Source organism: Muscardinus avellanarius (assembly GCF_963383645.1).
Source record: "Muscardinus avellanarius genome assembly, chromosome: 19".
Classification (NCBI taxonomy): Eukaryota; Metazoa; Chordata; class Mammalia; order Rodentia; family Gliridae; genus Muscardinus; species Muscardinus avellanarius.
The window spans coordinates 41,705,261-41,719,678 of record NC_137805.1 but is presented as its reverse complement, the minus strand read 5'-3'; the positions used below and the strand labels follow the sequence as shown (position 1 = coordinate 41,719,678).

The 14,418-nt window shown below is 54.0% G+C and overlaps 1 protein-coding gene across 4 annotated transcripts; it reads left to right on the top strand.

Annotated features, from left to right (window-relative positions):
- Nucleotides 1-1,415: 1,415 nt before the first annotated feature.
- NNAT (neuronatin) lies at nt 1,416-2,902 on the top strand (the record flags this gene model as incomplete). 4 transcript variants are annotated; one of them, XM_080716401.1, is made up of 3 exons in its annotated part: nt 1,416-1,487; nt 2,372-2,447; nt 2,673-2,902. In XM_080716401.1, the coding sequence occupies 3 exons, from the start codon at nt 1,416-1,418 to the stop codon at nt 2,900-2,902; spliced, it is 378 nt and encodes a 125-aa protein (XP_080572527.1). The 4 variants fall into 4 exon arrangements, with proteins under 4 accessions (XP_080572527.1, XP_080572529.1, XP_080572528.1 ...); XM_080716403.1 differs by having other exon boundaries at nt 2,372-2,398; nt 2,673-2,765; XM_080716402.1 differs by having other exon boundaries at nt 2,372-2,452; nt 2,673-2,765.
- Between the last annotated feature and the right edge of the window lie 11,516 nt (nt 2,903-14,418).

Below are 14,418 nucleotides of genomic sequence, written 5' to 3'. Positions count from 1 at the left end.
CGGTCTGTCCTCCAAGGGCCCAGACCTCACAATACCACCCTGTGGTTGCCACAGAACTGCCACGGGCTCAGTGCTGTGCCCCCACGTGGCAAAGAAGGGTTCTGTAGCTACTCTCCCGGTGTGGGTGCTGCGTTGCACTCCTGCACGGAGTTAGCTGTGGGAAAGCGGAGAGCGCTGCGGGACTGCATGGGCACCAGGGGACCCTGCCTAGTTCCCCTCCCTGCAGTGGCTGCATCAGATATTTTAAGATGGCAGCCTGGGCCGAGCTTGCCTTCTTCAAGCAACAGTGTCATTTTGCCAAAACCAGGAAACTTCTTGGAAAGTCAATGTGGAAAAAAAAATCACTATACTATGTCTAAACTGAACTCGCTCGGATCCTTGCATCTCCACTGCTGCTGGCACTGTACGGAACCTGACTTCCATGAGTTTTTAATCAAAATTAATTCTCCTACCCAGTAGGGGCAAATGTCAGCTGGCCCCTGAGCGAGGAGAGAGAGGTGCTGGAGAGGTGCTAGCGGCCCAGTCGGCGGGCGGGCGGGCGGGCGACCGATTCCGGTCTTCCCACCAGGAGGCTGACACTCCGCGAGGCATGGGCGTGCAAGCCCCGCGGCTCCGCCAGCGCCACCCAAGCCAGGGACTCGCTTCGCCTTGAAATGGGGACGAGGGCGGCCACCCAGGACCCTGCTCGGTGTTCCAGCCGCCGAGCGCCGGGGTCCGGCGAGCCGCGGGGCCTGGGGAGGGGGCGGAAGACGGGGAGAAACGCTCCGTCCCGCGAGGAAGTGTCCACCCCGCACGTCCCGACCACTTCTCGGCCGCGCGTGCTGCTGCTCACACAAAGGGCGCCGTCCTCCCCGCGCCCTCCCATCCCCGGCAGGCGGGTGCCGAGCGCGGCCGCGGCGCTCGCAGGCGCACGGTCCCGGGCGCGGCTGGGTCCTGCCGCACCTTCCGCCCAGGACCGACGGTCCCTCGCTAACTTGGCTCTGCGTCCGCGCGGGAGGCGCGCTCTGGCGCGGCACTGGACCCCGGGCTCAAATCCGTCGGCAGGGCCGGGGAGAGGGCTGCACCCCTACCTCGCCCCCACGTACCCGGAGTCCTGACGCCCCTCCCCCCATTTACATGGAAATTCAAAAGCGGGCACGGTGGAATCTTCTGGAAGGGGGCTACGATGGGTCACGGGAGGCGAGGGTCGGTGTGGAAAGAGCAGATGGGTTATTTTTTTCTCTCTCAGCGAATGAGGAGCGCCCCCGGCCGCCCCTCCTCGCGCGTACCCCCGGGCGCGCATGCGCAGGCGGGTGGCGGGCGGGTACTTAAGGCGCGGCCGCCGCGGCTGCGGCAGTGCGCCCAGCAGCGGACTCAGAGACCGGCGAGCTCGGCAGCCACCTCGCTCTCGACCACCACCCACCGCTCTCGGGACCATGGCGGCAGTGGCGGCGGCCTCGGCGGAACTGCTCATCATCGGCTGGTACATCTTCCGCGTGCTGCTGCAGGTAAGTGCGCCTGGCTCCGACGCACGCACCCCGAGCCCGCCAGCCCGCGTCGCGGTTGCCGCCTCCCGTCCCGCCCGCCCCGATTGCCGCGATCGCGCCCGTCCCGGTACCGCCGCGGCAGCGCGCCCTCGGCGGCTCCCCGCGCCCACCTCCCCGCGCCCACCTCCCCGTGCGCCCGCGCCCGGCCGCGAACAAAGGCTCGGGTGCGGCGGGCGAGCGTGCAGACGATCGCTGAGGCTTTTAGAGACCTTCGTGGTAAGAAAACCCCGCTACACCCAGACTCCAAGGAGGGAGGCGGGGCACTTGTGTGTGGTGAGACTTTACGGTTCGCCTAGCGAAAAATTCCGCCTTAAATTGCGCATTGCGGGGATTAAAAAAAAAAAAAACACATACATATACACATATAGCGCTTGCGGGGTAGGACAAGTTAGAAAAAGGCACCTCTCAGAAAAAATAAAAATCACAAGTAGAACCTCACAAATTAGAGAACAAGCAGTCAACGGGGAAAAGTAAAGAAAAACGCGCATTGCAGGAAAAAATCAGACAAAAGCACTTGGTAGAAAAAAAAACCGCATTAGATAAAAAGCGCACTGCAGAAAAAAACAGACAAAGGAGCTAATAGAAAAAAAAAAGAATCGGACAAAAACACTTTGAATAAAATAATTAAAAGAAAAAGGCCTTCGCAGGGCAAATGGAAGGGGAAAAAGTGCTTGCAAAAAAAGGACAAATCGCTCTATGAAGAAAAAGGCAAACGAGCTTTACATAAAAATTAATCAGAAGAAAGCGCGTTGCCTATAAAATCATTTACCCGAAAAGCTCCCTTTGCAGGAAGAATTCCTGCAAAGAGGAATCCTTTGCCAAAGGAATCGCATATTCCCTTCAAGGTGTTCCTGGAATGCTGCATTTACTGGGTAGGATTCGCGTTTCGAAACCCCCCGGGGACGCAGCGCATTGCGAGAAGTGAGGTACACCTACGTCGTGGTCCGGTCGGCCCGCTGCCGTGCCGCCCTCGGCGCGGCTGGAGACGCTCCGGCCGCCCCGGCTCTGGCCGCGCTGCGCCCGCGCCCGCCGCCCCGGCCACGCTGGCGGGCAGGCGGCCGGGCAGGGGGTGGGCGCGGCGGCACGGCAGCGGCACGGATGCGCCGCGGGTGCGCTCGCTAAGGGCGGCCCTGCTCTCTCACGCAGGTGTTCAGGTACTCCCTGCAGAAGCTGGCGTACACGGTGTCCCGGACCGGGCGGCAGGTGCTGGGGGAGCGCAGGCAGCGGGCCCCCAACTGAGGCCGCAGCTCCCAGCCCTGGGCGGCCGTAACATCAGGTGCTCCTGTGCATCTCGACCAGCATGGGAGCCAGCGCCGCGCAGGAACGGGGGGTCCCCTGTGCTCCCTCGCCAGAGGAGCATTTGCCAAGGTCAGTGAGGGGCTGGTAGCCCCCGGAGAAGCAGCACCAACAAATGACGACGACACTTAGATCCCCTCCCAACCCCTTCGCACGGGTCCCGCCGCAGGCAGGGTCGGGGGAGGGAGGGGGAGCAGACCCCGAGATCCGGGCGCAGGCACTTCATTCTGATCTGGACCAAGTCGGGCCAGCACCACCCAAGCCCCGAAGCCATGGCAATGCCAGCGGCCCCCACTACGGAGATCACACACCACACCAGCCAGCAGAATGGACATTCCGCCACCACCGGCCGAAGCCCTCATCTCCGTGCAGCAGAGAAGGCGCGACAGAGAAGGCGCCGAGCGCGAGCAGCTGGCGGGACTGAAGGGCATGGGCGGGAGGAAGAGGGGTTTAAGACAGATGGTGGGCCCTCTCGATGTCCCTGTCTACAGCCGCGCGTTCCAGCCTCGCTGCCCCTGCTCCCCCGACTACCCCTGTCCTCACGGCCTCCCATGCCCACCCCACTCCCCATTACGCGTCACTTGATTCGGACCTATCTAACAAGTAAACAACCCACCTTTACTAAAACTTAACATTCTCCGCACTCCCCCCCTCACTGATCTTGCTTTCCCTGGTCTCACGCAGTTGTGGTTAATATTGTGGTAAGCGCTAATTGTACTGATTGTTTAAGTGTGCATTAGTTGTGTCTCCCCAGCTAGATTGTAAGCTCCTGGAGGACAGGGACCACCTCTACAAAAAATAAAAAACAGTACCTCCCCCATCTCGCAGTGTCCCGGACCCTGCGGGGCGGTGGAGGCGCACCAAAAAATGTCTCTTGTGCCTTTTCTATTGCGGCGGCAACACACTTCTAAGCCTGGGCCATGCAGCCATTGCAGAGGCGGCACACTACGTGGGGGGGGGGCACAGACACCCAGTCCTGAGATAAAGGACTGCTCCCCCCAAAGAGGAGAGCGCACACCAGTGGTCCCAGAAGGAGCCCTCCCCCCTCCAGAGATGGGTACTTTCACTGTGGCCCTGGGGTGAGGGGCCACACACATGATCACTTTGGGAAAGATGAGAGGAGACAAAAGGTGGGAGTGGCCCTCAAAATGGGGTACCGAGGACCACGGGGATGAATTCAAGGCATAAAGCGATACTCCAGCTCCATCCAGGAGCCCCAATGAAAGGAGCCCTTCGCAGGGTGGGACAATGAACAGACCGGTGTGGTGCGGCACCTCCTCCCCCCAGCCCAATTCTCTATTACCACTACAGCCATCCTGCCTGGTCTTGCTAGACTCTGGGGTCTCCCTGCCCCAGCCACACCCAGAAACCCCTCTCCTGCATGCTCTCCCCACCGCTCAGTGCCCTGTCTACATCAGCATGGCCTCTGTCCTTCGGGGTGTGCTTCCCAGGCCCTGCCATGGACCAGGCCAGTGGGCTGGCTGCACTGCTCCCCCAATTCCTCAGAGCTAGGGCTCTTTTTGTGTGGGGTCAGCTGACTGCTTCACCAAAAGGCCCTACCACCTGTTCAGCTCCATCTCTGGCTTGATCTGTCCCTGTCACTACACACCTGTTCCTGGGGCGACACCACGGGAGGGAGTTGGGAGGCCGTAAATCTCTCTTCCTGACAATTTCTCAAATCCCTTAGTCACAGCTGTCACATGGGGTGAAACACCTATGCCCTTTGACCCTGCTCATGTTTCCCTCTCCTAGGCAGGTCCCTGAAGTTTCTCAGACCAGCCATCAGCACCTCTAAAGAGACCTACTTTGCTCAGCATCAGAGAATTGTGGGAGCAAGGGGAAGAGACCTTGGTCTGGTCTTGGCTTTGCCACCAAGTAAGCTTAGGCCACTTAGCCACGTCAGGTGCCACCTCTCACTTTCGGCTCTTCTTCCTTGGGCCCCCTAAGACTCCGAGGCACCCCATATACTAGAAATGACCTGCTATCACAGTGGCACCAGGACTCATCAGGACTCTGGTGGGATGTGCAATCTGAGACACTATGTTCCTTAGTGGGTGGCTACAGCTGCTACCGTGGCCAAGGTGAGGCAGGTCTCCTCTTGTCCCAGGGTGACTCATCAGCAGGCAATGCCCATACATCTCGCTCCTGAAGCCGTATCTTAGCAGGCCCGGAGACTGGCTGCTTCTGTGGCCTGCCACACTAAACCCACAGAAGCATGCACTACTTCAGCATGTGTTCTCTGTGAAGGTGGGCCCTTCCTCAGAGCCTTTGAGGGATGTGCCCACGACCCCACTGTCCCAGGCGGTCGAACCTCAGACTAAGTTAGACTGCAGCTAAGTTTACCGCCGCAGCATGAAGGGTTGGCTGCTTTGGACACCGGACCTCCTGTGCGCCACCCACCCCAAGAAGGCAGCAGGCTGCTGGCAGCCAAAGGATCCCAGACGATCTCGGCAAAGCCCTTTTCCTCCATCAGTCCACCGGCTTTGAGTGTGGTAGGTGAGGTAAAAGACTTCCAGGCAAGTGCTACCCTGGTGGGCTATACCCCCCATGGGTGGACCTAAATGTGCAATGTCCACTCCCCACTCCAAAACCCTCCTGTTCTGTAGCAAACAACCCAGCAGAGAAGAATGCTGGAATGTATTCTCTTTCCATCCCTGTGCCAGGTCTAGAAGTTTGGTCCAAATACATCTTCCTTATAAAATGTTTTTCACAACCTAGACCATTAAAACATTTTATTCTCAGAGAGAAAAATGGGGTGCTTTGTTTTATTGCAAAGCCCTCGGTACACAGAGCTAAGTGTCCCCTTTCCCTAAAAGTTGTTCAAGACTCTGCCCCCACAAGGCTAAGGACGGAGCAGATGGGTTGTGAAGAGAAGGAATAGCTTTGTGGGACTCCAGCACCCAGGGAGACCTTTGGGACGAATGCATGAGAAGAATGTTAGTTTCTAAGCCTAACTGGTGAAGTTCGGGGTTAGGTATCAAACTTTCAGAGGTCTGGGGTGCTATATGACACTTGCTAATCTGTGGGTTATCTTAATGGTGACTGAAGAAAGGGATGTCTGTTCTGGGGGAAAGGAGGCGGCAAGTTTCTTGAGCTTCCAATGGCAGGACTAGCAACAGTACAGCATGTGGCTGGGTGGGGAGGGTGTTGCTGTGAGCCATATACTATGTATCTATTTTCAAACCTGTATCTCTCTTTAGGAGCCAACACCCAAGGGAGATTCTGAATTTGCAGTTAACTTCCCTCCAGAGATTTAAATGTGTGTACACATGCATACAGCACTAGTCTAAAAACAGTTTCTTTTTCTGAAGTGACCTTTGACTTCTCCACATGCCCCCGAGACATGTCATCATCTTTTCTGGGAAGGATCCCCTGTAACCTCCCCTTCCCCCTTCCACAGGGCTCATAGTCCAGCAGGATCCAGATTCCTGAACATTCCCAGAGCAGGAAGTTAGAGAGGCAGGCAACACATGGTCCTTGGTATATCACACAGTGACAGGCTTGAAATGGAATGCATGTGTTTCAAGATAGGAAAACAACAAAAAGGTACAGCCTAACCCAGATTTCTCTTTGAAAAACAAAAAAAAAAAATATTACAGATAAAAGATTATACTGTTTGTTGGCAGCAACTCTAAGAAGACTAATTTCAGATACAGAATTAATTTAGTCATTGGAAACTGACCAGGCTTCCAGCAACCGAATCTTTTAACAGATCTGCTTGACATAAATTAATCTCTGGTTTGAAACAAAGGAGGTTGAACACTTGGCATTAGCACTTAAACTGGAACTTTTTTTTTGGTCCTGTCTTTGGTGTTGAGGTCCAGAAGGCTGACAGGATGGTTGGACCATATCAGGAAGGGCAGAGAAGCTGTCCCCAACACACCAGTTCCCTGAAAGGGATAACAGACGATCCGAACCTAGAAACAGAAAGGCCGTTTCTTTGCTAGGGCAGACCCAGTTTCCCAACATTTATTGTTGAAAAGGAACACAGAGGCCTGGAAGGAAACTAAAGGAGGTTTGGAAGGAGGACGGAAAAAGCAGCTATCCCTTTCTTATTATCATTATTCTTCCTTTCCAGGCCATGAGTGTGCCAGGCATTCCGTTCCTTCAGCTGCCCTTGAGGGCCACTCCCCGCGCACTGGAAGAAAGGGAACGGGTGTCCAAACTTGATGTAAAGTGAGAAGGAGTGAGAAGCGCCTGCGACCCACAGCAGAGCGTCGTCCTGACATCCCAGTCATCAAAGCGGGAGCCCGGGGCCCTTCTCTCCCTCTCCCCACGTCCCTTCAAATTAAAAAAAAAAAAAAAACTGAAGTGGAGGAGAAAGAGTGACAGCCCCTCACGAGCTGGGCCCCTGCCGTGGGACCCAGGCCGCAGGGGTGGTGGTCGCGATCCCCAGCCCCGCTCCCCCCGCCCCGACCTGCCTGCCCCATCCCGGAAGGGCGCTGACCTTGGAGGCGGGAGCGAGAACCCGGGCGTCCAGGGGCCCACCCTCGGGCCGGGAAGGGACCTGCGAGGCTCGGGCTGGGGCAGTCACCTGACACAGGACAGGGGTGGTCCCCCCCCCCCGCCCGCCCGGTGCGCAGAGGAAAACCTCCGTGGGGGACCGGCGACGCCTAAGGTGACCCCGAAGGGACAACATGGCGGCGCGGCGCACGGAGGGCCTCTCATCCCGCCCCCCGCGGGCTGAGGCCACGGTACCTGCGAGCCCCGCCATGGCGCCGCCGCCGCCGCCACCGTCGCGGTCCCGGCCGCAGCCTGCCTCCAGCTCCGCTCGCCACCAACGCCGCAGAAGCTGGGGAGACGCCCCCTTCGTCTTCTAGTCCAGCCGGCTGAGGACCCCTCCCGGGACGGGGCTGCCTGCAGCAGACGCCTGATCAGATGGTCCGAAGTGCGGCTCATCTTCGCCAGATCATCCACAATTTCCGGCACAAGCCGCCATTTGTTGTTTTTATACGCAGTTTTACGAATTTAAGGGGCGCCGAGGTATTCAAGCTGGGAGGATTTTTAATCAGGCCTATCCAGAGCAGCCCCAGATCGAGGCTCCAAGGCCCCCTCCTGCATATGCAGCAGATTGTGATCTCCACTCTCGGAGCTCCGAGCGGGCGTGGCTTAGTCCTGCGTAGGTGAGCTCGGTCGGCGGGTTCCAGGTGTACTCCCGCCGCCAAAAACTCCCCCAAAACTTTACCCTGGTTCAAAGTCCGCCCCCTCCCTGGCCCTTTCATCAAGAGGCAAGACCCGGGCTCGCCCTGGACCTTTGGGCACACCAGCCCTCTGGCTCTCAGCTTCCTCTAGTCTGATGAAATGCCTGGGGGTTTTCTGGTCGCTGAATGAGTCGGTGTATTCACTTAGGAGCTAATGAGGCATATTCCCTGAGCGCCTGCTGTGTGAAAACGCAATGCTAAAGGCAAGGAGGGAGAGCGAGTGACATGGGTCTGCTCTGACCTCTTCAAAGGCTGCCAGTCTAGTGGGTGAGAGTGTTGGGACAGGGAAGGGAAAGCAATCCTCAACTATTTTAACTATTTAAATCAAACCAGTACCTGATTATGCACCGTGGGAATTGCGATGAGGGCAAATACAGTGCTGTGGGAAAGTTATGGAGTTCTAATGTCGCGAGGTGGGGTGAGGGCGGGACCTATCATCCTCCTCCTCCTCCTCCTCCTCCTCCTCCTCCTCCTCCTCCTCATCATCATCATCATCATCATCTCCTCCTCCTCCTCCTCCTCCTCCACTGGGGATGAAACTCAGGGGCGGTCTACCTCCAAGCTACACCCTCAGCCCTTTTTTTAAAAATTCTTTATTTTGAAACAAGGTCTCTGAGTTCCTGAGGACCTCACTAAGTAGCTGAGGCTGTCTGCGAACCGCAAACCTCCTGTCTCAGCCTCCTAAGTACTGGGATTACAGGTCTATGCCACCATATATGGTGGGGAAACTGTCCTTTAAGCCAAGCCAAGGATGATTGGGAGTTGCTGTGCTGGGCAGGGGGCCGGGGGCTGTTCTAGGCAGGAAGAATGTTTGTCCCAGTAGTGAAGGAGCAAAAGGAGGTTAGAGGTGAGCAAGGAATAGGATAGGTAGTGCTACATAGTCAGTTTGGAGTTTTTGTTTTGCGGTACTGGGGATTGAACCCAGGGGTATTTTACCTCCAAACTACACCCCAGCCCTATTTTTTATTCTTTTTTCTTCTTCAGTACTGAGGATTGAACTCAGGGACATTCTACCTCCAAACTAGCCCTATTTTTTATTCCTTATTTTGAAACAGGGTCTCACTAAGTTGTGGAGGGCCTCACTAAGTAGCTGAAGCTGGCCATGAACTTGTGGTCCTCCTGTATCAGCTTCCTGAGTACTGGGATTACAGATGTGCACCACCACTCCCGGTTATCAGTTTGGGTTTTTATCTCAAGAAAAATAAGAGCCATTTCGTCAGGGGAGTGACATCAGGTTTGGGGTTCTGAAAGGCCACCCTGGCTGCATGGATTCACAGACATGGGGAGTGGGTGTGAAGTTAGGAGGCTGCCCAGGCACAGAGTAATGGTGACTCAGACAGAGGGGTGGCTTGGGGATCTGGAGGAGTAAGAAACTTAAGACAGGATGCAGGGCCGGGTGTGGTGACACATGCCTATAATCTCAGTACTTGGGAGGCTGAGACAATAGGATGCAAGGTTTGAGACCAGCCTTAGCACCTATCTAGGCCCTCAGCAACTTAGGCCCTGTTTCAAGACAAAAAATAAAAATAAAAAATAAAGGCAAGTGTGGCGGCACACACTTGTAATCCCAGCATTCGGGAGGCTGAGACCGGAAGATCACGGTTCACAGGCAGCCTCAGCTACTTAGGCCCTCTACAACTTAGTGAGATCCTGTTTCGAAATAAAGAATAAAAATAGGGCAGGAGGTGTAGTTTGGAGGTCAAATGCCCCTGGGTTCCATCCCCAAACCTGCAAAAATAAATAAATAAAAAAAATAAAAATACAGCTGTAGATGTAGCTCAGAGGTAGAATATCCCTGGATTCATTCCTCAGAAACACACACACACACACACACACAGGATGTAAGAGATACTGAGGCACCAGTAGCAACACCTAACACTCAGGCCTTAGTCTTGAGCAGACGGATGGGTGAAATAGCCCTTGACCAAGGTGGGAAAGCCTGAAGATTGAGGGAAGATCAAAAGTTTGACTTTAAGAAAGTGAGTTTGCAGCCGGGCGTGGTGGCGCATACTTGTAATCCCCGCACTTGGGAGGCTGAGACAGGAGGATCCCACAGGTTCGAAGCCAGCCTCAGCTACTGAGCGAGGCTCTCAGCAACTTAGTGAGACCCTGTTTCCAAATAAAGTATAAAATAGGTCTGGGAGTATAGCCCGGAGGTAGAAAACCTCTGGGTTCCACCCCCAGTACCACAAAAAGAAAAAGTGAGTTTGAAGTGCCTGGGCAGCGTGTAGGTGGAGAAGGTAAATAGACAGGTTTTTTGGTTTTTTTATAAGCCTGGACCCCAGAAGGGAGGCTGTGGCGCCATCATCACACATCAAGGTGCTGGGAAGGTAGATAGGAAAGTGGGCGAAGGGTTCCAGAGAGCAGGAGCACCCAGGGGCTGCCTGCTGTGGAGGGTAGACATAAACTGGGCTGGGGAATGGAGAGGACTCATGAATTGTATCATTTATGCTGCAATTTTAAAAGAAAAAAAGTTAAATTAGCTGGTTAGACAATAGGCAGCCTGCCACTTAGTGGCAGACGACTGGAGTGGCTGGCACATCACCGAGGACCCAGGTGCTCCTTCGTGCTAGCTCCATGCTCATGGCCATGATACGGCCACGCCAGTTCCTGGGGTCACATCCAAGTCAAGGAGAAGTCCATCCATTGCTCCTCCAGCTGAGACTCAAACAGGCCTGGATGGACCTCTCACCACCCCGCTGCTCAGGGAGGTAAGGGAGCCGTGTATCCATGCCAGGCCACCCCGTGGCCAAGGAAAGGACGAGTCTTGTGATACAAGGTTTTTTTTTCTTTTTTTTCTTTCTTTTTTTCCCCAGTACTGGGGATAGAACCCAGGGGCATTCTACCTCTGAGCTACACCCCCAGGCCTATATTTTATTCTTTGTTTTGAAACAGGGCCTTATTGGATTGCAAATGGCCTCACTAAGTAGCTGAGGCTGGCCGTGAACCTGTGATCCTCCTGTCTCGCCTCCCAAGCACTGGGATTACAAGCATGTGGCACCACGCCCGGCTAGTGTAAGCTTTTGTTTAGAAAAAGAGGAAGCCACACACTGGCAAGGGTCTGGAGCAACGCACGACCTTACACATTGCTGATGGGCAAAGTTATTTCAATAACTATAGAAAGCTGTCGATGCTAGCTGGGACTGGTGGCACATGGATCACAAGTTCTAAGCCAGCCTCAGCAACTTAGTGGTACACTCAGGTACTTGGCAAGACTCTGTTTCAAAATAAAAAGTAACCTGGGGTATAGTAGTACACACCTGTCATCCTAGTGTTTGGGAGGCTGAGACAGGAGGATCTCAGGGTCTAGGATAGCCTCAGTAAGTAGTGAGACCCATCAACCTAGTGAAACCCTGTTTCAAAATAAAAATAGCCGGGTATGGTGGCGCATGCTTGTAATCCCAGCATTCGGGAGACTGAGACCCGGAGGATCATGGTTTGTGGACAGCCTCAGCTACTTAGTGAGGCCCTCTGCAACTCAGTGAGACCCGGTTTCAAATTAAAAAGAATAAAAAATAGGGCAGGGGGTGTAGCTCGGAGGTCGAATGTCCCTGGGTTCCACCCCCAAACCTGCAAAAAATAAAAATAAAAATAAAAATAAAAATAAAAAATAGGGCTAGGAGTGTGGCTCAGAGGTAGAATGCCCCTGGCTTTAATTCTCAGTAACACACACACACACACACACACACACACACACACACACACACACCACAGAGCTGGGAATGTAGCTCAGAGGTAGAACACCCCTGGCCTCAATGCCCAGTACCAAGGAAAGCAAGTAAGCCAGCTGTTGGTATCTATTAAATCTGAACACTTATCTGTGTCACAACCTAGAATTTCTACTCCTAGGTATTTACCCAAGAGAAATGTGCACCCATGTCTACACAAAGACCTGTGCAAAGATGTTCACAGAGGATTAATTCATGATTCAACTCGTCTGGAGTGGCCCAGTGTTCATCAAGAGGATGGATCAAGAGTTGTGACGTATTTATCCAGGGGAGCAGGCTAGGGACGTGTCTCAGTAGTAGAACACTTGCCCAGCATGTGGGGGCCTGGATCCAACCCCTGGTACCAACAAAATTGGAAGAAGATAGCAATTTGGAGAGAGCCTCAGAAACTTAGTGAGACTCTTTTGAAATAAAAAATCAAGCTGGGCGTGGTGGCGCACGCTTGTAATCCCTGCGCTTGGGAGGCTGAGACAGGAGGATCTCACAGGTTCGAAGCCAGCCTCAGCTCCTTACTTAGTGAGGCTCTCAGCAACTTAGTGAGACCCTGTTTGCAAATAAAGTATAAAATAGGTCTGGAAGTATAGCCTGGAGGTAGAAAAGCCCCTGGGTTCCACCCCCAGTACCACAAAAAATAAATAAATAAAAAATTAAAAATCATCTGGGAGTGGTGGCGCATGACGGCAATCCCAGTACTTGGGAGGCTGAGACAGGAGGACCGCAGGTTCAAAGCCAGCCTCAGCCGCTTAGCAAGGCTCTCAGTAACTTAGTGAGATCCTGCTTCCAAATAAGAAATAAGACCAGGCTGGGTATGTAACATAGATAGAATGCTTCTGAGTTCAATCCCCAGTACCACCAAAAACCAAACCAAAAATACCACAAACATATATAGGAGGATACACAAAGGTCATTGGCGAGTACCACATTTTTTTTTTTTTTTTTTTTTTGGTGGTACTGGGGGTAGAACCCAGAGGCTTTCTACCTCCGGGCTATACTCCCAGACCTTTTTAATATTTTATTTGGAAACAGGATCTCACTAAGTTGCTGAGAGCCTCACTAAGTAGCTGAGGTTGGCTTCGAACCTGTGCAATCCTCCTGTCTCAGCCTCCCAAGCGCGGGGATTACAAGCGTGCGCCACCACGCCCAGCCCACATTTTTAATAAGGAATTTGAACACCCTTAGATTTTGGTATCCATGGGGGTGGTGGTCTTGGAAACAGTTGCCTCTGAATCCTGAGGGATAAAAATAAAAAAAACAAACGCTTGGTACATGCAACACCCTGGATTAATCTGACATTCAGTATGGAGGCTAAAAGAAACCAGACTCAAAAACAGTACACACAGTATGACTGCTCCTGTGAAATCCCAGGACAGGAAAACTACCCTGTGATCACTTGATGGTGATCCAGGTACAGGTTCCCTGGGTCAGAAGGGAGGCATCGGGGGAGAGGAGCAAGGCAGGCTTGCTGGGTTCTGGGAAAGGGCCATGTCTTAGTCTAGTTGGTGATTGCCCGGGAAAACCCATCAGGCTGCACCTAAGCCAGGGGGCTCTATGCCTGCTGTGCCTCGAGGGAAACAAAGCCCTGCAAGAAGGGGTCCCACCATCCCAGGGCTCGTGCTGTCTGCTGCCGAGCAAGGATCAGAGGATGTGTTTTAGGGGCCGCCGCCGTCCAGTACCTTTGTGCTAGGTCTGCCTGCACACGGGCAAGACCTCAGTGGCCAACCTTTCCCTTGAAGCTCCGGAAAGCTGGAGAAGGGAGGCAGGGAGTCTCACATGGCTCTGGCCCCTCTCAGCTGGCCGTTTCCTCTCTACCCAGAGGCCGCTCCCCCTCTAATCTCAGTCCCCAGGGCGAGATACGACACCAACACGGGCTCTGGGAGCCTGAGGGACCTGGAAGGAGAGTGTGTGTGTGTGTGTGTGTGTGTGTGTGTGTGTGTGTGTGTATAGGTATGTATGTATGCATGTATGTACATACTGGGGATGGAATCCAGGGACCTTCTACCTCCAGGTTATTTTTTATTTGGAAACAGGGTCTCACTAAGTTGCTATGAGCCTTGTTAAGTTGCCAAGGCTGTCCTTGAACCTGCAATCCTTCTGTCTCAGCTGCCCAAGTACTAGGATTATAGACAAACACCTCCACACTTGGCTCATATTTTTTTTTTCAACTGTCTCACTAAGGTGGTGAGGGCCTCAATAAATTCCTGAGGCTGGCTTCCAACTCTTGATCCTCCTATCTCAGCCTCCCAAGTACTGGGATTACAGGTGTGTACTACCATGCTGGGCTCCTGGAAGGTCTTTCTGCTCTAAAATTTTGCTAAACAAAATTTGAAGCCTCTGGCCAAGCCCTCTCTAACCTGTCTCCCTCCACCAGACACCTGACCTCACTCAGGACTCCTGCTTTCTCCTGCTCCAAACTCCCCAAGTCTCAATTCTTTCCTCCTGAACCCCCTTCCAGCTTTTCTATTGGCATTGCCAAAGTGTGGTCCTGGCCACCCTTCTCCCTCCCGCGGGCCCTGTGCCAGCCTCCTCACCATTGGCTCTACGTCCTGTCTCACCCAGAGCCATCATCCTCACCCAGCAGTCTGGACAGTCTTTCTAAAATGACCCTGTCATGCTTCCTCCGGAAGGCATGTCCCCCTCCTCTGTCCTCACTCACCAACACCCTCCCTA